The following is a 27612-nucleotide window of genomic DNA, read 5'->3' as shown; positions in this document are numbered from 1 at the left end:
AGAATATATTTTAGTGCAATGGTGTTCAAACTTTTTGATCTAAGGATCTCTTTGTATTCTAAAAACTTTGAGAACTCCATAGAGCTTATGGGGTTTGTTCTTATATGTTTGTATTTCTTTTGTGTGTGTTTACATTTGTTGATAGTTACTGTATTAGAAATTCAGAGACATTAAGATTAATTTAAAAATAATTTATTATGTGCTAACATATACATAGTATTTTTACAAAAATAACTGTTTTCCAAAATAAAAATAATTGAGTGAAAAGAGTAGCATTGCTCTACATTTTTTAGAAATTTCTAATTTCTGGCTCAGTAGAAGACAATTGAATCCTCATACCTGCTTTTGCTTTCAATCTGTTGCAATATCACATATTGTGTAGAAAACTCATTTTACATTTGTGAGACAATGACTGAAAATAGTTTTAATTTCACAATCCCTCTCAAGGTTCCCATATCACACTTTGAGAACTATTGTAGAGGAAACTATGAAAATATCTAACTTCAGGGTGAAGACGGCTTTCTTCAACAAGATATGATAAGAATAAACTATGTACGCCCCAAAAGATAATTTTGATCCATTAAAGAACAATCTATTCATCAAAAAAGAAAATATAAAAGATGAAAAAATAAGCTCTGACTTGAGAAAAGATATTTGTAAAACATGTATCAGACACAAGATATTTATCTAAGAATATATAAAGACCTATTACTCATCAATTAAAAAAAACTACAGGAAATTAAGTAACCTAATAAGGGAAATTCAAATTAAAATCTCAATTTATGCCACTCACCCGTTAGACTGACATAGTAAAAGAGTTAGATAATTCTAAGTATTGGCAAAGGATGCAAGCCAATGAGAGCTCTATATACTGCTGAGGTGGGCATAAGTTCTTACACCTGCTTTGGAGAGCTATTTGACAACATCTAGTAAAGTCGAAAGTGCATTTAGTCTACAATCCTGTGATTCAGCTTTCAGATTATACCCTATATTAGAGCTTTCCTACTAGGGTACCACAGACAGGTTACAGATATGCCAAGGTACTAAGTCCTTCATCCAAAAGGTGTTTGTGGGGCCTGGGCTAGCCATACCTCCCAGGCCAGTAATCTCTGGCTGGCAAGAGTTTTTTCTAGTTCCCTCAATGTGCTGTACAAATATTGCTACGTGTAGCATGATGTCAAAATAGTTGAGAATCTCTTTCCTAGACATACTAAAAATGTTCATTGAGGCAGTGTCATTAAAAATTTATTATGGGGGGTCAGCCCGGTGGCGCACTAGGTAGAGTGCGGCGCTTGGGAGCGTGGCGGCGCTCCCGCCGAGGGTTCAGATCCCATACAGAGACCGGTCCACTCACTGGTTGAGTGCAGTGCGGGCGCGACACTGAGGGTTGCGATCCCGTTACCGGTCACGAAAAAAGACAAAAAGGAAAAAAAATTTATTATGGAAGGATTTCAATTTATAAATGTAGAAGTAAAAAGGGAATTAGAAAATAATGTTTAGGGCCAGCCCCGTGGCGCACTCGGGAGAGTAGCGACGCTCCCGCGGGTTCGGATCCTATATAGGAATGACGGGTGCGCTCACTGGCTGAGCGCGGTGCGGGTGACACCACACCAAGGGTTGCAATCCCCTTACCGGTCACGAAAAAGACAAAAAAAAAAAAAAAGAAAAGAATGTTTAGGTAAGAACTACAGTAATGATTACTGTAAATAACATGTACTAATAAATTCTGAAATTAGTGGGTGAAAATATGGGGAGAAACAGAATTTATGTAGTCTCAGAGCATTCCCCTTCAGGATATTTATTAACTACAGAGGGAAAGGTTGTAACATTATAGAGTAGAACCCTGGCAGAAGCCACAACAACTGTACAAAGGTATTTCAAAAAGTTCATGGAAAAATAGAATTAAAAGATAATACAAATCTTTTCATGAACTTTTGGAAGTACCCTCATAACTAAGTGATCAGGGTTGTCACCACCAGTTAGAAGGCATATTGACGTTACAAGTTCTGTGCTAAGATGCAATAAGAAAGACAACATTATTTCCATTATATTGCCGGAAATGCATAACCTCAGTTCAATTATGAGAAAGCATTAGACAAACTGAAGTTGAGGGACATGTGACAAAGTTACCAAAAGTATCAAGGTCATAGAAAACAAAGAGTGAAGAAGAAATAGGCTAAGAGAAAATAAATACAATGAGGACTAAAACCACTTCACTTTGGGTATCAAGGAGGGGGTTTTTGGAGTGAATTAGGGCTGCCCAGAGCTTTTTCCTTCCCAAGCAACCACTGTCTGAAGGTAGGGCTCAGTCACACTAGTGAGTGCATGAAATCATAAAAGCTGGAAATATTTGGTTGAATACAAGACAGAGGGGAGAAAAAGCCTTTCAATAAGCGTTTATCTCCATTTAAGCAAAATTAATTTACAAATATCTTTCTGAAACTGTGGGAAGAGAGATCCTGAAATGTTTCTGGTAAGGAAGGAAGAGTAAATAGAAATTAGTTGTATAGTATACATAATTATTTAACATGTATAGTAAAAACATCATTTAAGCTTAGCATTTGGTGTTCGGTTTAAATTGTTTTATTTCAGTGAACATTTATTAAAGTCTTTATTTTTAATGATTTCTATTGGGTCATTTGTAACTTCAGTCCTCCTTTTCTAATTTTTCCATAATATCTTAAGTTTTTATTGACAAATTTTTCTACCATATATGTGTTTAAGAGCCTAACTCTCAGAATTGAGGATTTACTATGCAATTTGATTAATACTGATTTATAATAGTGAATGTTTTCAGTTATATATATAGAGAGAATTAAGTTCATCTTTGTAGAGTTTATGGTAAACTAATTAAAATTATATTTGTTTATTTAATATGAGGCCCTCTTAATCTCTAATTTGTCATTGTGATACTTAAATTTTATTAAGTCCATTAAGATTTTGTTCTTTAGCACAGTATTGCTCTAATTCATTATATCCAAAAATGTGGTTGCTTCACTTGTAGTAACTGTTTTGAAAGTATTTCAGATATTTGTGTTATTGTTTTGAAGGTATTCTTAAAATATGCAGAAAATACCACAGACAACATTTGAATCTGACTGTTCTAGCTCTTTCAGATTAGAAATATTTTTCTACAAACTTTTTCTGGAAGTGGATTTCAAAGGTACATGTCTTCAAAGCAAGGTAACACAAATTAGAAATTGGTGTGAAGATGGACAACATGGGATACAAAAAAGAGAGTCGGGATTGAAATTAGTATACAAAATACCCTGACCTTGGAAATGGTTGTGATTTTTATTTTCATATGTTAGCAATCTCATATTTCCTTAAGTGCCCAGTCCTTATTAAAGCACAGTATTATTTGTGTGGGAAATACAAGAAATTTACATTTCTGAGTTCAGAGAAGTTATATGGGTCCACAATTTCTTTTTTTGGCAGCTGGCTGGTACGGGGATCTAAACTTTCGTCCTTGGTGTTACCAGCACCATGCTCTCCCAAGTGAGCCACTGGCCAGCCCCACTGGGTCCACAGTTTCTTATCTGAAATTTGGAACCAAGTGTGTTTTAGATTTTAGAATTTTTTGGTTTAAAAGAAGTAACTGTTTTTGATACCTTATGTAATAACCACAGCAGGGTTTAAGGCAGAACCGCATAATCAGCACATTAATATTTTTGCAATAAGGCATATACAAATTCACGCAAAGTGGAATACATAAGGCAGATAATCTTTTCTCAATTCTGGGTTTTGCTGACAAATGAGTTAAAAAAAACAGCTGGTTTTCAGAGCTGATGGTATTTTAGGATTGCAAATAACGGATTGTGGGCCTATATACTAATTAGAGGTAAGGAGGAAAAAAACATATGAAATAAAGAAAAATTAAGAACTGTGGCCTGAGTGAACTTTTGAACTGAGGCTGAGGGAAGATTCATAGAAAAGTCTTTCAGTTGGAAATGAGCAAGACTAGTGCCAACCAGCCCAGTTGGAACCCAGAGCTCTGTTAGAGAATAGTGAAATACATAGAGGCGTGTGGGGACACGGTGAGCAGATTATGGAGGGTTTGAGTGTTAAATGTGAGAGTTGCAATACTATAAGTGTGTCAAGATTCACAAAACTTATTTGACCAAAGAAGTGATGTGAAAAATAGCAGGCCTTGGTGGCAAAATGAATATGGGGTACAAAGGAGACATAGTAGTGCGAAAAGACAAAATTACAACAAATTTTAAAGATCGAATTGGCTTTTATTAGTGACTCATGAATTGGGGAGCATCTCATCCAAAGATTTAGAAAAGATGCTCTGCTGAGCTGGGCAGAGAGGAGGTTGGCTTTATAGGCAGCAAAGGGTTGAAGAAAGCAGAAACAATGAACAAAATGCAGATTGGTTGTTTCAGTTACTTTCCTTATATTGTTAAAACAGAGGGGACTTACTTACCATACTGTCTCAGGTAAATGGCTCCTTCTGATTGGTTGTTGTGCATCTCCTGTGTTTTTGGAAAACTCGCCCCTTTCAAAGTTTACTTTGATTATGTGGCACCTAGCACAAGTGACTCCATTCTGGTTTGGTCTGATCTATTGGGCCTAGTGAAGTAGTTCAGTCCAAATCAATGGCCACTTATAAATTTTATTTAACAGTAGCCAAAGCTAAGTTCAAGATTTATAGGCCAAGAGCCTGGAAAATCAGTGGTCTCATGGAGAAAAGCAGAATTAAAAAAACGCTTCTAAGTGGAACAGTTTAGAATATGTTGTTTAATGGGAAATCTAAGTGGAAATATTTTATAATTGGTATATAAGTGAAGGAATAAGTTATACATTTTAGGGCTAGAATGGAAAAAAACCCCACTGAATTGTAAAAATACACAAACAATCATTTATTTCATTTTATAGAAACCAGGGCGTAGTGAAGCTAATTTACAATGTGTCACATAGCTACTGCATTGTATAGCCAAGAGCAAAACCAGATCTTCCATGTGTGATGTTCTTGTCTTTGCATTGTGCTGTGTGTACTTTCTCTTGTACCACTATCTGTAGTTGAAACCTTGGTAGTGAATGAGCTTGCCAGAGGGATGAGGTATGCATATGGAGAGAACAAGATAGAGCTTTAAAGAATGCCCACCAGAAGAGGTGGAAGCAAGCAGAGGAGGCAATCAGAAAATTTGGAAACAAGTGGAGGATGTGATGTAGTCACAAGGATGTGATAGAGAGAAAGAGATGGGTGAGGATGGATGACTGGACTTTTATAAGAATTATCTTTTGGTAATCCTTGCAACTATAGTTTTTGTAGTTGAGGGTGATGAGGTGGAAGTCAAGCTGTAAATATTTATTAAGTATCTGCTTTGTGTTGGGCACTATTCTCTGGGGATATAGCAGTGAACAGAACAAATCCCTTTCCTCAGGGAGCTTACATTGGGAGGGGGAACAATTAACAAATATGTGAATGCTATTGTAGTTTTCTCCACAGGAGAAAGTGCAGCCTGACCAGACCCCTTACTTGGGCTTATCCGTGGTCCTGATATCAGCTCAGATATGTAGACTACACACTTGAGAAGCTTTTCATGAAAGGGGGGGATTTAGATGGCTTCACAGCTTTATACTTGGAGATCTAACAAATTATAAAGTATTTTCTGTATGTGTTATAAAATCTCAATAAATTTTCAGACAGTGGAAGAGCTGACATCATGAAAATGAACAGGTTTTTTTTTTTTTTTTTTTTTTTTTTTTTACAATGCAGGTATAGAAGCAAGGTAGCATGGTATGTGGAAAGCTGGGGATAACCTTACCATATTCAAAGTGAAACAGTTTTTACTGTGGGTATGCACTGCTGTACTCTTCAGTGGAAAGCTTGTGAGATAAGTATGTGGTTTGTAGAAATCTAGGATTAATTCACACTCTCTTCTATTTCTGTAAGTCCCCAACACTGTAGTTGCTCTTTCCTTCACTGAACTGAGTGAGCTGTTCTTGGCCCTGAGGGCAAATGTCTCTTCGTTGGGGAGGAGAATGGAAAAGTCAGGGATTCAAGTGCCCCAGCCATTTATCATTTGTGAGAAAACCTAGGTAGACTACTCCCTTATCAACTCTTGATCAATTTGTTTGTTGACTGTGACTTTAGAGATTTTCTGGTGGCCTTAAAAAACAAGGAAGAACCATTTTGAGAGGTTGTGGTTTCCTTTGCTTTGATTTCTCCACCAATTCCTTCCCATCTGCTTTCTTTCTTCCTATGATTTCTCAGTTTCTGGTGTACCGGTGGAACTTTGCCTTGGTTTTTTTTTATTATTCTTTCATTCTTAAAAGCATATACATTATGTTATATGTGTGTAGGGTGGAAGTAGGAGGTGTCTATTGCCACCTCCGAAGGATCTTGTGATGAAGAGTAGACAGATGCATGTATTCAGTTTGCCATATTGAACCTAAGATGATAACTAAATTTAAAATCAGGGCCTATAGCCCACTTAAGAAATTACTTTTTGAAGTTGAATAAACATTTATTAGATAAGAACTGACCATAATCTTTTATTTTCAATAGTTACTTTTGAAGGTGTAAATTTCATCAAATGTTTGACCTTTCCATGGAAGCTATGACTCCTGGCCAATGGAGTGGCTAGGTAGTTAGAGTCCACCTCCATTTGTGACCTTTGAGTTCATAACAAAGGGTACCTATAGCTATAGAAAAGGCAGAAGGAAGATTAGACTCCAGGTTGACCCAACACAGGAATGGTACCTTGAAGAACAGAGAAATACTTTTTTATTTCCAACATTTTAGACTTATTTAACATTTTATGTGGACATTTTAGATTACAAATATTATTATCCAGTACAAAAACAATGCTTTATGTTTTTCTTTGTTCTTAAGATGCAAAGTCCTGAAAATATTAATATGTAACTGAATGGGGTTTGTTGCCCAATGCACAGCAAGCCAATACACTGAGACACTGGTCTTTGCAGCAGAGAACAAGGTTTATTCATGAGGCAGCCAAGCAAATAGATGGGAGAATAATCTCAAGTCCACCTCCTCCGTGGCAGGGAGCTAGAGACATTTATGGGGAGTGGGTTGGGGTGGTGTGGATCTTGTAGGGCAGTGATTGGATAAGGGGTTTGAGGACTTTTTTTGGCTATCTGAGCAGGTGCAAGCTACCTGTGTGCCTCTTCATGGGTCGCATGTTCAAAAATGATGCATTAGTATGATCTGGAGGTGGAGTTTTCAGCCCTCTGACGTCAAAAGTTCACTCACCAGACACCTGCACAGGCTGAGAAGAGAGGTCTGTGGATGCAGTCAGTTCAGACTGGTTTCGCTCCAAGGATCCTGAAAAACATCTTTGACAAACTAGTGATATTACCATCAGAGATGTTATCTTAAGGAACAGGACAGGAAGAAAGTCTTATGATCTTGACTCAACTATTCTAATTATGCAGGAATCAACAGTTTTATGGGTGCAGCTTGTCAATGGAATTTTAGTGGCAAGGAAAAGAGCAAGCTGCATGAAAAACATGTGTGATTTCTTTATTAACTGTCCCTGGTTTCAGATATATCATTGAAGAATTATAGTTGGAACATTAAAAGGATTTAAATCTTATTTCTATACTGTGTAATATTAGATTCTCACTTAAAGTGAGCTTTATATTAGAAAAATCAAATGTAACAAGAGTATGGTATTCATAATAATGCAATAATCACAAGAATTATAACAAGTTAAAAAAATGTGTTTGGAGGCAAGAATGTATTTGGATTTCAAATGGTATCTAAATCTTCTGTATCTGAAGATCCTATTATTGCATATGTCCTTATGTTTCATTTCTTTTCTTTTAGGTTTCTTTTATTCAAAACCTTGTATTTTGTGTGGAAAGAGTTTACCGTGTGCCTGACTTTGGTATCTGGGAAAGAGGAAGCAAATATAATAATGGCAGCACAGAGCTACATTCAAGGTAATTTGCTGATATCTGAGGTTTTTTTAAATAATTAAAATGTATGGAATTTGAATATGAATAAAAGTCAAAGCTTAGATTGGAACTGTGGTTTTGATGTTGATTTTTAACACATTTTTTTCTACCTATGATGCAGATGAAATACACTTAGAATGAAAGCAAAAGAGTCCTTTCTCAATGGAGGAAAGGAGCCGGGTGTCTTTCCCAACTTCCCAGGTGTTGGTACATGCATATCAGCTTTTATATTTAATCCACATCTTCGCCTTTCTCTTCAGCCAAGTCATTTTATTTTTCCTCTTTGAAATTACATTATTTGAAATGTCAAGTATATTAAAATTTCCAAACACCAGTTATATATGTGTTGCATGTAAAATTCCCTTTCATATTATAGAGCTGATTTTTATCCTAACCATAGATTCTCATACACTTTACATAAAATTTAACATTCAGTGTCATCTGTAAGAGCTGTGATCAACAACTTGAGCTGTGGCTTAGTGCGTTTGAATAAGCAGCAATAACTGATGACTGATGTCATTATGAATTTCCTTTACTCCTTAGGATTAAGGAAATAGCTTTAGTGACTGATTATACCTTTTATATATCCTAATTCTATGCCCAGGACATCATCTTATAACTAAAACAAAATGTATCTCAATAAGTCCTATCCATTTTGCACTAAAAGATGTAGGAATTTAAACTAAAGGTTATTGTTATCAGTTTGTATCACTGAGATTTAAATGAAGTATGGAAACAGTCTAAGAAATACCAGTTAAGGGAATCTGCAGCTGTATACTTTTTGGGATAGAATGATAATCATGAAAAAAAATTCAGTTGATGTAAGATATTTAGTAAACTAAAAACTGGCTTCAGATTACTAGCTATGTGACCCTGAGCAGGTTATGTAACCTCTGTATGCCTCGGTTTTCTCATCTGTAAAATGAAGAAAATAGTTTTTACTTATGGAGTTATTGTAATGATTGAGTTAATATATATGAAGCATTGAAATGCCTGGCATAAGTAAGAATTAGCATAATAGTGTACTCACACATTTAAGAACATTTTAATAACAAAAATTGAGATAAAAATGGCTTCCAGATTAATCCCAGTTAACTAATATGTAAGCCTTTTTCTACAGGTTTTATGACTCATGGGAGGCATTTTTACAATGTGGAACAAAATAGTAGCAATCAGTGAAGAAGTCAGTAGAGAAATAATTTGTGGGAAAGCTCAGTTCAGACATTAAGCAAATCTGTCAAATACTAAAAATAGAAAGATAATGTATTTCAGTCATCATCCAAATTAAGTTTTCAGTGTTCCATATTATCAGTCAAATTATAAGAAAGAAAGTAGATCTGATTAGATACTTTTTAAAAATTTTACCTTTTCAGTATTTATGATTATTAGGTCCCTTCCTTCCTTTTTAATAACCATTTAATATATGCCAATCTGATATTACTGCTGTTATTTTCAGTATAAAATATTTAGACTAGGAGTTTTTCTTTTTATAAAAACTGTGGTAAACTCAGAAAGAACCTTGGGTAGAAGTTACCATTAATCCAAGAAAGTGAGGGTGTTGGAAGGGCCCTGGTGAAAAAACAGAGGCTCCAACTTGTTCTATAACTGAGGTGCCATTCTTTACATTGAATTATTAATGTTTTTATTTTAATGCTTTTTATTTTTCTAGTCATTGTTTGATGTTCTTTGTTACCTTTTGCCTGCAAAGTTAATTTTAATTGTAGCAGGCTGATTTTATTCAAATAGATGGGAAATGAAGTTTGCCATTTAGGTTTGGATGATGGGTTTTATACATTTAACATTGGTCTTCTAATTGTCCATGCTATAGTACTTTACAATTTTCAAGAACTTTAAACTTTTTTTCCCCCAAATGTTTCTGAGCTGTGCTCTCCACAAGCCTTTTTTGGCTTTATCACCTCTGGTGCCTAAAGGATATATTTTGAAACAGGAGAACTGAGCTCTGTGGCACTTGTGGACACAGTGATGGCAATAATGGTGGGAGGCCAGTATCCTCCTGTGCTTAGGTCTGGATAGTGGGAAGTAGAGCTGCTGGACCAGCCAGTGATCAAGTCATAACTCTTAGTCTGTTGCTGCTATAAGATACCGCAGAACTATTTGGGCCTATTGGATTTATTCTCTACTGCCTAATGCAGTATCCTTATTACATTCTTAAGTTGTTCTCATAATTTCAGACTGCCTGAATCAATATGTAGTAATACTTGCTGTAAGAACTTATATTTCTTTTTGCCTTCTGACTTGTTCTGCCACTCTCCCTCTATCTCTGTGTTATGCAGTCCTCCTTAGCAGGAGACAAGAGAGAGAACAGAACAATCTGACTGTTGCCTTAGTGCTCACTAATGCTTTGGTCAAAATGTCTGGCTCTTCCTTCTCTTGCTACATTGGGGACATCCCTTCTAAGCTGCACCCTGTATCAGAGAAGATTTCTACCCTGGGGCCCCCAAAACACACACATGTATTGTTCTGAGGTCAAAGGCTCCCTCTTCAGCATCCGAACTCAGTGGTTCTTTAATAATTGCAATCTGCGGCACTGAACAATTATAGAATATATATTTAGGTTAGACAAGGAGCATTACTGCCTTTTTTATATAGGAAGAAAAAAATGTTTAGAAGATTCTGTGATCCTCCACACACATTTAAATCATACAATTCAGTAGGTGGTAGAACCAGAACTGGATTCCAGGTCATTGGCCCCAAATCCAAAGTCATTTTTAGTATATCACATTGTATTTTAAAGTCTTAAAAAGTTTTTCTAAAGTTTGAAGGAACAGCAGGGTATAAACTCTCTGTAAAATTGTGATATTTCAAGGATATCTTCATTTTGTAATCAATACAGCTTGATTTAGCTTAATGCTTTGACCAGATCCTTCTTAATCTGCCCTGTTTCAACCCTAGGTTTGCTGGTGTCCTGTTAGTTCAAATTCTTTAATTATTTAGTATTTCTTAGATAAACCCTAGAATTTCCTTCTAAACAGTACTCTCCTTACATTTATCAGAACCCCATTCTAGCAGCAACCTCACCCTTTCCAGAACTTGAGCAACAGGATCTATTGCTCTAAGCTTACTGTGATGCTCTTGAAATGTTTCCTAAGCAACTATTCCCTGCTCTCCTTATTTTTCTGTTGACTTGACTTTCCTCAAGTAATATACCCCTTTCAATTTCTCCTAGGGTGTCTGGAACTATATCTGGTAATGTTTGTCTTTTCTCTTGTTCAGTCTCCAAGTCTTTATAAATGCCCATACATTTTAATTCTGTACCATTAGATTTAATTACATTTTCCTCTATATATCATTCTGATACCTATTTACCATAGCAGTAATTCTTAGCCCCCAGAGTTACATATCCAAGTACTCTCAGCCTCTCCAAGTTTAATTCAAGTATTTTAATCTTTAAATTTCCCCCTCCTCTTATGTAAGGATATTCTTGCTCCTTGGGGATACCTTTAAACCCATACCTCTTTGTTTTGGAGAACAGATAAGTCTTTACTGTAAAATATGAATTGAATCCTAAACCCTAATTTTGAATTTTTTGGCTCTTGGGAAATGAAAGAAAGTGAGCCGAGACGCAAGGTATCGTTCAAGTTTTATTAAAGGAAAAGAATCTGCTGGGTTGTGCTCAAAGTGGGTGGCAGCCTGTGGCTGCCCTCAAAATGGAGGACAGCACCAGATGTGTGGGTGGTAGAGCTTATATAGTGTGCCAAGGGCTGGCTGATGTAATCAAGGAGGGGCATTATGCTAATGTGGATCGGGGTGGAGAACTGCATCCTTATGGAAGCAAAAGGGGTTTCCGTTTAAGTCAGGAGGCTTCTTGTAAAGGGAAGTGGGGAGGGGTTTGGTGCTGGAGTGGAAGACGAAGCCGGTGGCTATTTTGTGCTTATTGTGTGCACAATGGCCGGTCACATACAGGAAACAAAAGGGAAAACTTCTTAATAATTTAGTAATGTGGATATGTGCCGAAAAGGAGAGAAAAGTTTTTGAAACATTAGCTCCTAAGTAGAATTTTACATTTAACAACAAAATTACCTTTTATATTTTGTTAAATTTTGTGTTTGCAACGTAAAGAAGACTGTAGAACCAAAAAGAATTAAAATCTGATTTTTCAAGTTTTTGAAGAATGGTTTTATGTTCTGTTCTCTTGGCCTTTCTAATAAAGAAAGCCATCACTAAAATATCAGATAAGTAACCATCATAGCACTACTTACTTAGTTTAAGATGCTTTTAGTGAGTATTTTATTCCATATAGTGCCTATTACTTAAAGTATCTACTTTATCTTCTTTAGTTATTTTTGATGTTTTAGTCATTGAACTGTGATAGAAGCTACTGTCCATTCATTCTGCTTCATTTTATGTATCTTTTTTTTTTTTTTTTGCCATACTGAGCAATTCATGAACATTCATTAAAATCATAATAATGGGGCCGGCCCGGTGGCGCACTGCTACAGTGCGCCGCTTGGGAGCATGGCGGTACTCCCGCCGAGGGTTCGGATCCCACATGCAGACCGGTTCCCGCTCACTGGCTGAGCGAGGTGCGGCCTCAACACCGAGGGTTGTGATCCCGTTGCCGGTCCCGGTCCGGTATGGGTGCGACACTGAGGGTTGCGATCCGTTGCCGGACATGAAAAAAGACAAAAAGGAAAAAAAAAAATCACAATAATGTAAAGTCCTTATTATTCCAGGAAATATGATTGGGTAGTTCAGGAAATTAAAGCATAGTGTTAATGAGCAGAGATTGTGAATTTAGTTCTCATGCCTGCCAGTTACTTTTGTGGATTCTATGGTGGCTTATAAATGACCTAGTCCAAACCCCTCATCTTTTATAGAAAAACTTTGATTTATGCAACAAATCACTTTATTACAAACTATCTCCCAACCAAATATAACTTTATCTAAGTCCTCTTAAGAGAATTTTAGAACAAAAGATGTTGAGGTACCACCATGCAAGAATCAATTCAGTAAATGTTCTATTGCTAATAATCACCTACTACTAATATATTCAATATAAAAGAATAATTTAATTTTCTGAGAATGCCTTGTGCTATTAAAATGTTTTTTAATTCTTACAACAGTATATATTGTATTTGCCAGTAAAATGTAAGATCACAATAGGAGTATATTCGGGTTTTTAAATAGCTTGCTATTGCCAGAGGATTAAGTACTAGTGGATATTAAATTAATGTGGAATTTCAATTAAGTCTAATTATTTAACGGATTGCGTGGGAAAGAAAGTTAAAATGGAAAGATTTCAATAAACATTTACTCTAATCCAAGTACAATATTTTTTTTTTTTTTGTAATGCTGTATTTAGAAGACAGTTTTCAAATTTGTCTCATAGCTGTCTTTTTGCACCATTGTTAGATACAGAACCTTGAGCTGGCTACATTATGTATTTCCTCCAGTACAGAATTTCTTATGTATTTGCCTTTAGAATAAGTTACTTTCTCTTCACATTTCAAAATATTGTGAGGAGTTTCAATAAAATATGTACCTCGCTGTAAGTGGAGGTTCGCTGGTATTACTGGATTAACTGAATATAAGTGTTTGTGCATTGGAGGTTATGGACCTCTAGGTCATCAGGAACACATTCTTGTAAAACAAGAAAACCACTTGATGATGAATGTTTTTACGTGAACAGTCAGAGTATATGATGCCTAGGGAAGAGTCTAGAATTTTTCTGCAGTTCTAGGGTCGTTTGGTTAACATTTTGCAGTATACAAAACTAAGTATGATTAGCCTAATTGTTCTGGGTACATGGTAGGGTTAGGAATCTGACTTAGGTTCTTTTCTGGTTACTTGTCGTTGCAAGTAAATCACTCCAGACTGAGAGGCATTAAAAAACAACAATCTTTTATTATTATCAAGTCTTACGGTTCTCATGGTTGACTGGATTAAGCTATATAGTTCATGCTCAGGGTTTATGTGTTTGTTGTCTGTTGTGGCTGTGGCTGGAGTTATCTTGAAGCCTTTCTCATTTGGGTACCTGAGTGTTGACTGGGATCTTGGCAGGAGCTGTCTGCTGGAAGGCCTATATGACGTTTTCCCATATAGCTTCCTCATAGCATGGTGGCTGGGTTCTAAGGTCCCGCATCCCAAGGCAGAGGGTCAGGTGGGAGCTGTTTTGCCTTTTCTGATCTAGCTGCAGAGTCATTCAGTGCTAATTCCACCATATTCTGTTTGTTAGCATCACTAAGACCAGGTCATATTAGCGAGGGATATTAGACTCCCACCTCTCGATGAGAGGAGTGCCAAATAATTTGGGTACATGCTTTAAACCACCACATGTTCTTTATTTGAATTTCATTCCTTCAGGTTTCAGTTCTTGTCATTTCTCTGTAAAACAACTTTTGATCTGCAAAGAGGCTGTTGCCCTTATCTTGAGTATATTAGCAGTACCATATGAATTGTGGAATTTATTTAAGCTATGGAAACATCAAGTACTTCCTTCACTGGCAGAAAACTTTCACTGGCAGTGAAATGCTAGACTACAGATTTGAGTCAGTAGGGTAATATCTTAAATTCAGATTTTTGTCTCGTTTTTTCTTGAAAATCAGGGTAAACTTGATCAGCGTAGATTCTGGTAGGGAACAAAGTTTTCACGAAAGAAAGTAAGGATGGATTTTAAAACTACTTACACTTAATTTCTCTGGGCTTTAGTTTCTCATCTTAAAAGTAGAAGGGGCTAACAGAAGAAATAGAAGACTTGTACATTAAAAACTACAAAAAAAAAATGTTTAAAGAAATTCGAGAAGATCTAAATAAGTGGAAAGACATCCTGTGTTCATTGCAATCTATGTCAAAAATCCAGTTGTTCTTTTTGCAGAAATTGGCAAGCTGATTCTAAAATTCACATCAAAATGCAAGGGACATAGACTAGCCAAAGCAACCTTGAAAAAGAACAAAGTTGGAGGACCCACACTTTCCAATTTCAAAATGTACTACACACCTACAACAGTTAAGATAGTGCAGTTCTGGCATAAAGACAGACGTAGAAATCAATGGAATACTGTTAACAGTCCAGAAATGAACCCGTATATCTGTGGTCAATTGATTTTGATAGAAGTACAGAGACTATTCAGTGGGAAGGAACAGGCTTTCAAACAAATTGTTTTGGGACAACAGGGTGTCCATATGCAGAGGAATGATTTTGGATACTACTTCAAACTATGTACAGAAATTAACTTGAAATAGATCAAAGACCTAAATGTAAGAGCTAAAACTATAGAACTCTTATAAGAAAACATAACTGCAAATCATTGTGACCTCCTTAGATTAGGCAACAGTTTCTTAGACATGACACCTAAAGCACAGGCAACAACAACAAAAAAGGATTTGTATAAGTTTTTGTGTGAACAGAAGTTTTCATTTTTCTGGGATAAAAGCCCAGTAGTGTATACAATTGGTGGGTCATATCATAGTTGTATGTTTAGTCTTTTAAGAGACTGCAAAAACTGTTTTCCAGAGTACCTGTATTAATTTACATTCCCACCAGCAGTGTATGAGTGATATCTTCTATCTCCATCCTTACCAGCATTTGGTGTTATCACTATTTTTACTTTAGTCATGAACATCTTTTTATGTGCTTATTTGCCATCCATATATCCTCTTTGGTGAAATGTTTCTTTATATCTTTTGCCCATTTTCTAATCAGATTGTTTTTATTGTTGATTTTTGAGAGTTCTTTATATATTCTAGATACTAGTGCTTTATCAGATATGTGTTTTGCAAATATTTCCTTCCAGCTTGTCTTTTCATCCTCTTATAGGGTCTTTCACAGAACAAAACTTTTTAATCCTGATAGAGTCCGATTTATCAATTTTTCCTTTCATGGATTGTGTTTTTGGTGTCAAGTCTGGCAACTATTTTGCATAGTCCTTGATCCTAAAGATTTTCTCCTATATTTTTTTTGTCCAAAAGCTGCATAGTTTTACATCTTACATTTATATTCGTGATTCATTTTGAGTTAATTTTGTGTAAGATGTGAGACTTAGGCAGAAGTTTTTTGTTTTTTTTTTGCCTATGTATGTCTAATTACTCCAGTACCATTTATTAAAAAGACTTTCTTTCATGGAAATGCTTTTGTGTCCTTGTTTAAAATAAAGTGGGCATATTTATGTGTGTCTGTTTTTGGGTTCTGTGTATCTGTTCCTCCACCAATACCACACAAACTTGATTACAATAGTTATATAATGTCCTGAAACCAGATAGACTGATTCCTCCCACTTCATTCTTTGTTTTCAAAATCATTTTAATTATTGTAATTCTTTGATTTTCCATATAACTTTTAAGATAATTTTGTCTGTATTTACAAAAAGTCTTGCTGGAGTATTGATGGGATTTAACATCTTTATTATGTTGAGTGTTTGATTCCATGAAAATAATATGTTTCTTTGTTTATTTACATCACCTTTAATTTCTTTCATCAGCATTGTATCATTTTTAGCATATCTGCCCTGTGCATGTTTTGATACATTTAACCTGTTTTTCTTTTCTTTTCTTTTTTGGGTGATTGTAAATAGTATTGTACTTTTAAATTTGATTTTTATGTGTTCATTGTTAGTGTATAGAAATACTATTTGTTTTTTAATGTTGGTCTTGTATCTTGTGACCTCCACTACTAGTATCTTCACTACTTGTATCTTGTGACCTTCACTACTTCAAACTCACTAGTTCTGGGTGTTTGTATTTTTTTTGTAGATTCCCTAGTATTTTCTTTCTAGATAAGCATATCACCTGAAATAGGGACAGTTTTATTTCTGCCTATCCAAATTGTATTCCTTTATTTTCTTTTCCTGTCCTATTGTACCACCTAGAATGTCCAGTACTGTGTTAAACAATGGTAGTGAGAGCAGACTTTCTCACTTTGTTTCCAGTCTTAGAGAGAAAGCATTTAGTTTTTCTTTCACTATCAAGTATAAGGTTAGCTGTAAGATTTTTGTAGTCAAATTGCAGAATTTCCTTCTATTCCTGTTTTTCTGAGAGTTTTTAATCATGAATGGATGTTGAATTTTATCGGATGCTTTTTCTGCATCAACTGATATGATCATGTGGTTTTCTTCTTTAGCCTGTTAAATAGTGGATTATATTGATTGATTTTTGATTATCAAACCAGCCTTGTATCCGTAGAGTAAATTCCACTTAGGTGATAATTCATTTTTCTTGTTATGTTTGCTACTATATTTTTAAGGATTTTAATGTCTGTGTTTATAACAGGTATTGGTCTGTTGTTTTCTTTTTGTATACTATCTTTGTCTCATTGGTATCAGGGTAATGCTAACATCATAAAATGAATGCTGAATGTTTCTTCTTCTATTTTATGGAGGAGATCGTGTAGTATTGGTATTAGTTCTTCTTTAAATATTTGGTAGAAGTTTCCAGTGTAATCATTGACTCCTGGAGGTTTCTTTTTTGGCCATTTTAAAATTACAGATTTAATTTTCTTAATACAGGTTAAGCCTGCTTAATCCAAAAATATGAAATCCAAGGGCCGAGCCCGTGGCGCACTCGGGAGGGTGCGGCGCTGGGAGCGCGGTAGCGCTCCCGCCATGGGTTCGGATCCTATATAGCGATGACCAGTGCACTCACAGCGCTCACTGGCTGAGCGTGGTGTGGCCGGTCTCAAAAAAAAAAAAGAAAAGGACAAAAATTTGAAATCCAAGATGCTCCAAAATTTGAAACTCTTTTTTTTAGGACTAATCAAGTGAAGCAGTGGGAGTGGAGAAGGAACAAGGAAATCTATAACTGGTTGTGATTAATTAGTTGTAAATACCACTGCACTGAGATCTCCCCAAAAGTTTTTGAGCAACAACGTGACACGACTAATGTAAGACTCCACACCTGACCTTAGTTTTATGCACAAAATTATTAAAAATATTGTATAAAATGACCTTCAGTCTATGTGTATAAGGTGTGTATCAGTCCGTTTTTGTTGCTTATAACAAAGTACACTGAACTGGGTGATTTATAAAGAAAAGGAAATTTATTGCTTACAGTTTCTGAGGCTGAGAATTCTAAAGTCCGTCTGATGGTGCAACAGGGACCCAGGGGTCTCACATTGCAAGATGGTGGAAGCAGAGAGAGCAGAGAGAGAGAGAGAGACAGAGACAGATTCTCTTTTTCTTTTAAAGCTCTCTGAACCATGCCCCTGATCACCATTTTTAATCCATTCACTACTGGGGGGTCTACAATCCAATCACCTCTTCAAGGTTTCACCTTTAGATTACCAGAATAGGATTTCCCACCTTCTTAACAGTCACAGTTGGGGCTAAGTTTCTAGTACATAAAATTGAGGGACACAATTGAAGCTTCAGGGAGTTTTGGGAGACATAATTCAATCCACTACAAGATGCATATGAAACATAAATGAATTTCATGTTTAGACTTGGGTCTTATCCCTAAGATATCTCATTATGTATATGCAAATATTCCAAAATCTGAAAAAAATTGAAACTCAAAACACTTCTGGTCCTGAGTGTGTCAGATAAAGGATACTCAAACTGTAGTTACAGAGCTATATAGTTTATCTGTTTCGCATTGGGTGAGTTGTAGTTGTTTGTGCTTTTCTAGGAATTGGTCCATTCCTAAGTTGTCAAAGTTATATGTGTAGAACTGTTCGTAGTATTTTCTTATTATCTTTTTGATGTCTATAGGGACTCTAGTGATATTTCCTGATATTGGTCATATGTGTCTTTTGCCTTCTTTGCCAATCTTGCTAAAGATTTATCAGTTTTTAATGGTCTTTTAAAAAATCATAAGTATTTAAGTATTTCCATAAAAAATAAAAATTACAAATCAGCTCCTTGTTTCATTGCTTCTCTCTGTCGTTTTTCTGTTTTGAATTTTATTGATTTCTGCTCTTATTTGTGTTATTTGCTTCTGTTTGCTTTGGACTTATTTTGATCTTTTTCTAGGTTCTTAAGGTGGGGGCTTAGATAATTGATTTGAGACTTTTCTTCTTTAATAAACACATTTAATATTATAATTTCTTTCTCAGCACTGCTTTAGCTATGCTACACTAATTTTGATATGTTGTATTTTCATTTTCATTCAGTTTTTTGTTTGTTTGTTTGTTTGTTTTTTTGCATTTGAGACTTCCTGTTTGACCCATGTGAATTACGTAGAAGTGTATTATTTTGTTTAAAAGTGTTGGGAGATTTTCCTTTTTTCTTTCTGCTAATAATGCTGGTTTTATTCCATGGTGGTTAGAGAACATGATATGACTTCAATTCTTTTACATTTTCGAGGTTTTATTTATGGCCAGGATATGGTCTATCTTAGTATATGTTGGTATGCACTTGAAAAAATTTATATTCTACTCTTGTTATGTAGAATGTTCTAAAAATATCCATTAGATCCTGTTGGTTGATGGTATTTAGTTCTTTTTACTTGCTGATTTTCTGTGTAGTTGTTCTACCTATTGTTGAGAGAAGAGTGTGGAAGTCTCTCACTATAACTTGCTTTGTCTATTTCTCCTTTTTGTTTTGTCAGTTTTGCTTCAAATATGTTTCAGCTCTGTTGTTTGGTGCATAAACATTTAGGATTGCTTTGTCTTCTTGCTGGATTGGCCATTTTATCATTATATAATATCCTCTCTGTCTCTGATAATTGTCTTTCCTAAGAAGTCTACTTTATTATTAAGAGTATTCCTAATTTCTTTTGATTAGTGTTTGCATGATATGTCTTTTTTTCATCCTTTTACTTTCAACCTGTCTACATTGTTATATATGTGTACATATATACATGTTCTTGTAGACAATATATAGTTGAGTCATGTTTTAACTCTGCCAGTCTCTTTCTCTTAATAGATGTATTTAGGCCTCATATTTAATGTAATTATTGATAAGTTTGGGCTTAAGTCTTTCATTTTATTTTTTGTTCTCTGTTTATTCTCTCTGTTTTTTATTTCTATGTTTTCTTTTCCCTAGTTTCCCGTACTCCACTCACAGAGTTTTATCCACATTTATTATATTTACAGATTCAAAGTATTTTATTGGTCACTCTATCATAGCCTCTGAAAAAATAAATGTGTAAATCTAAATTTTACCCAGTAACCATATGGTTCTGTATAAAACAAACACACAAACAAAAACACAGAAGAACAAACAAAACAAACAAAAAACTTCCCTTGGATTGAGTTATTGTTACAATTATTATTGGCACTCAATCAAAAAAATCACAGATTTTAATGAATAGTTTATATAAAAGAAAAAAATCACTGAAAATGAATCTCACAGTCTTTTTTTTTATTTTTTTTTCCTTTTTGTCTTTTTTCGTGTCTGGCAATGGATCGCAACCCTCAGTGTCGCGCCCGCACCGGACCGGGACCGGCAACGGGATCGCAACCCTCAGTGCTGCACCCGCACCTCGCTCAGCCAGTGAGTGGGAACCGGTCCGTATGTGGGATCCGAACCCTCGGCGGGAGCACCACCGCGCTCCCAAGCGGCGCACTGTAGCAGTGCGCCACCGGGCTGGCCCCATCTATACTAGTTTTGAGGGTATCTTTTTGTATAGCTTTTGGCTTCTGTGGGTATTACACTATCTGTATGTAACACCTCTGTGTATCAGGTAATCATTTTACTAGTTTGAGGAAAGTATGGAAACCTTACATTTATGTCTTATTGCCTTCCCCCACTTATAATGTAATTATCTTAAATTTTCTTCCATATATATTTAGAATCACATCAGACAGTATTATAAGTTTTGTTTCAACTGTCAAACATAAAACATAGAAAGAGAAGAAACAACTATTGAATTTACCCATGTTTTTGCTTACTGTGTTCTTTATTTATTTTTGATGTTCCAGGGTTTCTTTTTGATGTTCCAAGGTTTCTTTTCTTCTTTTCTTTTTTCTTTTTTTTATCATTACCTTTTTGTTTACAGAACTGACTTTAGACATTCTTTTAGGGTAGGTCTGCTGGTGATGAATCTCTTATTTTTCATTTTGCTTCTTCTTGATTTTTAAATGATATATTTACTGGTATAAGATTCTGGTTGGCAGTTCTTTTCTTTCAGTGCTTGAAAATTCTTGTGCCACATCCTTCTAGCCTTCATGATTTCTGATAAGCCATCCACTGTCATTCTAATTGTTTTCCCCTATAGGTAAAATGTTTCCTCTGGCTACTTTTAAGATTTTCCTTAAAAGGAAACTTCTCTAACTATCTTTCACAGAGATTTCCACAAATGTTCCCTTATCATGTAACTTAAGGCTATTGTAATGGTGGTTTCCTATACCCATTCCAACCCAGAATTTCTGAAAGCTTTATTTGAGTTCTATTGTGTGGTGCTTTGTTTCACTGAGTTCAGCTTAATTCTGAGAGGGAACCTTGTGTGACTGTCTTTTGTGTAGGTTAAATGAATGTTCCCATACCATATGCCCAGTGCTGCTTATAATGGTGATTTCATATACATGTTCCAAGCAAGATTTTTGCAAGATATATGTGAGTTCTGCATTGTGGTGATTTGTTTCATGGAGTTACACTGAATTCCCTGTGGGCAGTCTTATGTGAGTGTCTTTCATAGACATTTCCAGGAATGTTCTCACTGAGAATTTAAATCTGTAGTTTTCAGAAGTTATGATTTGTCTTAATATGGATATTTACATTTTTATTCTGTTTTGATTTCATTCAGCTTCTTGAATTTATAGGTTTATGACTCTTGCTAATTGGGAATTTTTCTGCCATTATTTCATCTACTACTTGTTCAACTCTGCCCTCTTTCTCCTTACTTTTAGAAATCTAATGGCATGAATGTTAAATTTTTTTGTTATGATCCCACAGGTTCCTGAGGCCCTGTTCATTTTTTCTAGTCTATTTTTCTCTTTTGTTCAGATTGGATAATTTCTCTTGTTCTTCTTTTAGTCTAGTTATTCTTTCCTCTGTCCCCTTCATTCTCCATTGAGACTGTTTATTGAGCTTTTTATCTCGATTATTTTATTTTTCAGTTCTGAAGACGTTGCTGAGACTTTTCTATTTTTTATTTAAGGCTTTCTTTTTTTTTATTTCTTTCAAGCATGTTCAGAATTGCTTATTGAAGCATTTTTGTCATGGCTACTTCAAAATTTTTGTTAGATAATTCTAACATCTCTGTCTTCTTGATGTTAGTATCTGTTGATTGAATTTTTTCATTTGGTTTGAGCTCTTTTTGGTTGTAGGTGTGAAGAGTAATTTTTTATTTTTGTTTGTTTGTTTGTTGTTTTTTGGCAGCTGGCCAGTACAGGGATCCGAACCCTTGACCTTAGTGTTATAAGGCCATGCTCTAACCAACTGAGCTAACCAGCTAACCCCAATGAGAAGTAATTTTTGATAGAGACATGGACATTTTGGGTATTATATTATGAGAACTTGAATCTTATTTTAACTTTCTGTTTGGCTATATTTTTGGATGCTCTGGCAGGGAAGAGGGGGCATGTCACCTTATTACTGTCAAGTGAAGATATACGGCCACGTTTTTTGTTGACACCCAAGATGGGGACTCCTCATTACTGCCAGATTTGGGTGGAATGTCCACCTCCCCTGTAGGCCTCCACTGATACCTTCTTGGCTGGGAAGGATAGGAGTGCCTCAATACTGGTTCCCAGTTGGCCTCCATTTATAAGACAGGAGAAAAGATGTGACTTCTCAGCTGATAGGATTGGTGGAAATAGCCTCCTCTGACACCATCCTTGTGTGAGGGGGAGGTTCACCTCATTACTGATGGGTGGGGCAGAAGTCTAGGCTCTCCATGTGGTCTTCACTGACACCAAGATGTAGCAGGGGGTGAGGGGGAGGGTTTTTTACTACCCATTTGAAATGAAAGTCTATACTTCCTCCTCTGACCCTGCTATAGCTGAGAGGATTGGGGATTGAGCAGGATGCATCACGATAGATTCATGAGTATAGTAGTCTAAGTTTCTCACTCAGCCTTTTCTGGAGTTGGTTGGGGAAGGGTAACAGTTTTTTCTTAGTGGTTATTGTCTAAAAGCTTTCTACTAAGCTGCCTTTTTCCTGGTCCTTTAGCTAGAGAGAGCAAGCTTTTGTTGGGGCTTTTTCACATGCGTTTGCTGGTATTTCCAAGTTGTTGGCTTCTTGAGTTCTAGTCCTTTTACATATAAGACAAAAAGGAAGCCCAGGGAACTTACCACAGTGCTGTTCCTAGAGTCCTGAACTTCGTAGCCAGTCTGCCTTCCTTTCTCCGCTTTTCTGAACTTATGTTTGTTGTATATGTAATGTCCAAGATTTTTAGTCTTCCTTACTGAGAAGAATCGGGAAAATTATGTGTACTTCATCTTCCCATCCATGTATTTTTAAAATAGCTGTCCAGACCTGTTTACTGTGCTACAATAAAAGTAATGTTTGCTTCAGAACAGTTTGTGTAAACAACTGTATTAGTCTGTTAATGTTGCTTATAACAAAATACGTGGAACTGTTTATTTTTTTAAGAAAACGAAATTTATTGCTTACAGTTTCTAAAGCTAGGAAGTCCTAAGTCCATGTTGCGAAAATGGTGGAGCAGAGAGAGCAAGAGAGAGCTGACCTCCTCATGCACTCTCCTTTAAAAGCCCTCCAAACCATGCCCATGACCACCATTTTTAATCCATTCACTACAGCACGGTCCTACAAACTAATCACCTCTTCAAGGCCCCACCTTTCAATTACCATAATAGGATTTTCCACCCTCTTAATGGTCACAATGGGTGCCAAGTTTCTAATACATAAAACTTGGGGGACAAAATTCAAGCTTCAGTGAGTTTGCGGGGGGGGGGGAGGACATTCAGTCTACTACAATAACTCATGGAAAATGTAGATCATGATGACATGAAAGCTTAGAACAATGGTCCTCAAATTTAAAGTGTACTCAAATACCTGGAGGGATTTTTAGCACTGATTATGGGGCCCTACTGCTAGAGAGGAGTGAAAATTGGCATTTCTAACAAGTTCTCAGATAGTGCTGATGGTGCTGCTTTGTGGACCACCTTTGATAATCAGTGTTTTATGGAAATGCTGAATTGATGATAGATGATAAATCTTAAATGATATTAATGGCAGATGCAGTTGTTTTGAGTAAAACAAATAAAAATTTGCAATAAGTCAAATAAACGACATTAGATCTAAAAAATTTAAAGGTAGATATTTATAAGATGATAATGTCATATTTTTAATGAACTGGGTCTTTCCATTTTCCAGCACTATTGTATGTGGCATTTGAGAGGACAAAGGTGTAAGAGGACATTGAGGGAAATAATTTTATTACAAAGAGAAGAATATAACACAAAGTGAGAGGCATAGTGATCATTTGTTCTGTGAGCATGAAAGATGCTTATTTTATTGGATTGTAGGCAAATAGGTGTATTAAACCACACTCTGATAAATATATGATGTGTAGGATTTTTTTTAGGGCTCAGTTGAAATCAGAAAAGCTCTATTACATTCATCTGAACTAATGATTCTCAACATGATAATTACATATCATCGTAATACACCTTCCAAGTTCGTCCTTATTTTTTTGAGTTAGTGAATAGAAATGATATTGGAATAGGGGAGTTCTGGTTAAGATGGCGGAATAGACGGTTCCCAGTGTCACTCTCTCCCACACATCAACCAAATTTACAGCTATAAAAATGTAACATCAGCCAAGCTGGGGCCGCCAGAGCTCAGGGGAAGAGGAGGAGAGACCTACAGAGTTCATGAAGATGGGAGAAGCCACGATGAGAGAAAGAAAAAGCTGCTCTGAGCATTTCAGGCCGTGGCTGCTTTAAGGCTTGAGCTGATGAGTACATGGAGCAGGAGCTGGCAGAAGCTGCAGCTGTGCCCTTCAGATGGAGTTACTTGCAGGCGGCAGGAGAGAAGAGGGCCTTAGCGGCCCCCAGGACAGCAAGACCACTAATAAGTTTCCCATGGACCCACAAAGGAGCGAGGAGCCAGAACAACTGAAAAAAGGGAGTCACTCAGAGGCCGGCGAGTCATCGCAACGGAACAGTGCAGGGCCCATCCCATGGGAAGTGTTTGGAGCGTGGGTGGTGGGTGAGATGGGAACAGCGGGAGAACACTGGGGCACAGCAAGGACAGACGACCTGTCCCCCAATCAGCACAGGACCACTCAGAGGAGATTGGTCAGGAATGCAGAATAGCATGGGGTGCAGTTTGATGAAAAAACTCAGGGTCAGATCAGAGTTTCTACAGAACACAGATCCACCGGGTCTCTGGGGAGCCAGAAGTACCTATAAGATCAACCATTAAACCCTGAGCTGCACAAAAAGCCTTCCCTAGGGAAACAACAGCAAAGCAGCAATTTAACTCGATGACACAGAAAAGTACAGTTCCCATAGGAAGTTCCCCTGTGTTAGAAGCAAAGGACAAAAAATTAGTTCAAGCCCAGGCACACCACCAGCACGTTGGGGCCTGCCTGGGAACTGGAGGCTTGGATCCAGGGACCGGACCCCACTCCCACTTCTAGGCAAACTGCACCAGTCCCTCAGGGCCTGCCCAGAGACCCAAGGCCTGGGGAAGGGGACTGGACCACCCTCCCACAACCAGGCACACCAAGCCAGCACTTTAGGTCCTGCCCGGGACCCGGGGTATGGAGTCGGGGACCAGACCACCCTCCCATAACCCGGCACATGATGCCAGCACCTCGGGGCCCGCTCAGGGACCCGGGGCATGGAGAAGGGGACCAGACCACTCTCCCACAACCAGGCACACCAAGCCAGTGCCTTGGGTCTCACCCAGTGACCCAAGGCATGGAGCTAGGAACCGGACCCTCCTCCCACAACCAGGCACATGGCTCCAGCACCTCGGGGCCCACCCAGCGACCTGGGGTATGGAGAAGGGGACAGGACTTCCCTCCCACAACAAGGCACACAAAGCCAGCGTGTCAGGCCCCGCCCAGGGACCCAAGGCAGGGAGGAGACCGGACCTCTCTCCCACAACTAGGCACACCATGCCAGCACCTCGGGGCCTGCCTGGGGACCCAAGGCATGGAGAGGGGGACTGGACCTCTCTCCCACAACCAGGCACACCAAGCCAGCTCCTTGGGTCTAGTCCAGTGACTTGAGGCATGGAGAAGGGGACTGGCCACCTCTCCCACAGCCAGGCACATGGCGCCAGTGCCTTGGGGCCTGCCCAGGGGCCAGAGGCATAGAGAAGGGGACCAAACACACCCCACAACCAGGCATACCGTCGTGCCAAGGAGCATACCAAAAACATCACCTCCGTGTGGGTGGCCCACCACAGCCACCACAATAACCATGGCTGCTGTAAAAGTGGCTAGACGCCACAACCACAATGCAGGTGGTCCGCCAACCACTAGAGTGCATTCACACAAGAAAGTCACCAGCAGAGACAAAGAAGAGGATGTCCCTTTCCACAAAGCCCATTCCAGAGTGACAGAAGAAGCATCTGCTCTATGATAATATTGGAGGACCTGATCACACCTCACAGCATTGGACAGATCATCTAGGCAACAAATTAACAGAGTAACCATTATTCTTTCAGAAGGAGAGAAGAAATCTAGGGCTATTAGAGGGGGGAGAAGGAGCAAGGGGGGGATGGGGAGAGATTGGACAAGGGGTATAAAGAATAATTATGATTTGTAACAATATATATGCCAGTAAAATTGATTTAATCAACATATCTCAATGTTCAACACCAAAAATATGTATAATCGATTTTGATTCAATAAATAAAATTTAAAAAAATAATAAAGAAAGAAAGAAAGAAAGAAAAAAAAATTGGAATTAAAAATGCTTCTTATCAGTGGTATGACCGTTAGTTTAGATCAAGGTGAACCTAGAAATATTTTTCCCAGATGATCACTAACTGTAAAAACGAAAAATTAAGATAGTGAAATGTCAGAATAAAGTCTCTTACGCATTTTTCTTCTTACGGAAGTTGTAAGTGTTAATAAAGAAACTTGCTTGTGAAAATTCATCAGATAATAATTCTTATTTTGTAGGCAGATATATTACAGTAATACAGTATTTCCTTTACTCTTTTAGCTCTGTTGGCTTAGCAAAAGCAGCTCTAGAAGCGATTAATGGATTCAACCTCTTTGGCAACCAGGTAAAAAAACAAAACAAAAAGTATTTGATTATTTGAAATGCATGTTTAATCAATTTGGTTATTTATTAACGAAGTCATTTCTTTATAATCAGAGAATGTCTAAAATTTATTTAGCATAAATATGTAGTTTTGATCCAAGCTTCATCCTCAACTGGTTGTAATCAGATGTTTAAAATCTCATTTTCTCTGGGGATAAAAGGGAAGCTCTGAAGGTCACCTTAAATTTTTGTAAGATCTTTAGCCAGTTATTGTACCCAAAGAAACTAAATTAATCATGTGACTGTGGATTGAATTGTCAATGGAAAAAAAAAATGTGAGGATAGAAGTTACTACTCTGGATCAAGAAGTAGGCTAATTTTCTTTTGCGATATTTTTAAAGATTCCTAAAATGGCAAGGCAAAGGGAAGTTTCCAACTGACAGTATGATTAACCCTAAGCTATTGAAATGCTAAGTCAGTAAAGATATATCTTAGGAAGTTACACAGAAATGCAAAAAAGTGACATGATTTTTGTTATGGCATTTATAATATTGTGTACCTGAAGGCTTGAATTTAACAAAGTTTCAAGTTGTAGTATGGTAACACAACCGCCTCTCTTCCCCTCTCTGCATACACAAATCCTCTTCTCAACCCAACTT

The 27612-nt window shown here is 37.0% G+C and overlaps 1 protein-coding gene across 2 annotated transcripts in view; it reads left to right on the top strand.

Moving 5' to 3' along the window:
• PHKB (phosphorylase kinase, beta) overlaps positions 1 to 27612 on the top strand; it is a 183133-nt gene that overhangs the window by 57190 nt on the left and 98331 nt on the right. For both annotated transcript variants that reach the window (XM_008578695.1, XM_008578694.1), the window contains 2 exons: positions 7799 to 7914; positions 26912 to 26975. In XM_008578695.1, the coding sequence (XP_008576917.1) occupies positions 7799 to 7914; positions 26912 to 26975 (180 nt within the window). The remainder of the gene's footprint in view (positions 1 to 7798; positions 7915 to 26911; positions 26976 to 27612) is intronic.

This window comes from Galeopterus variegatus, unplaced genomic scaffold (assembly GCF_000696425.1).
Source record: "Galeopterus variegatus unplaced genomic scaffold, G_variegatus-3.0.2 Scaffold1747, whole genome shotgun sequence".
Lineage (NCBI taxonomy): Eukaryota > Metazoa > Chordata > Mammalia > Dermoptera > Cynocephalidae > Galeopterus > Galeopterus variegatus.
Note: the sequence above shows the minus strand (reverse complement) of the source record. Positions and strands in the feature narration are given on the sequence as shown.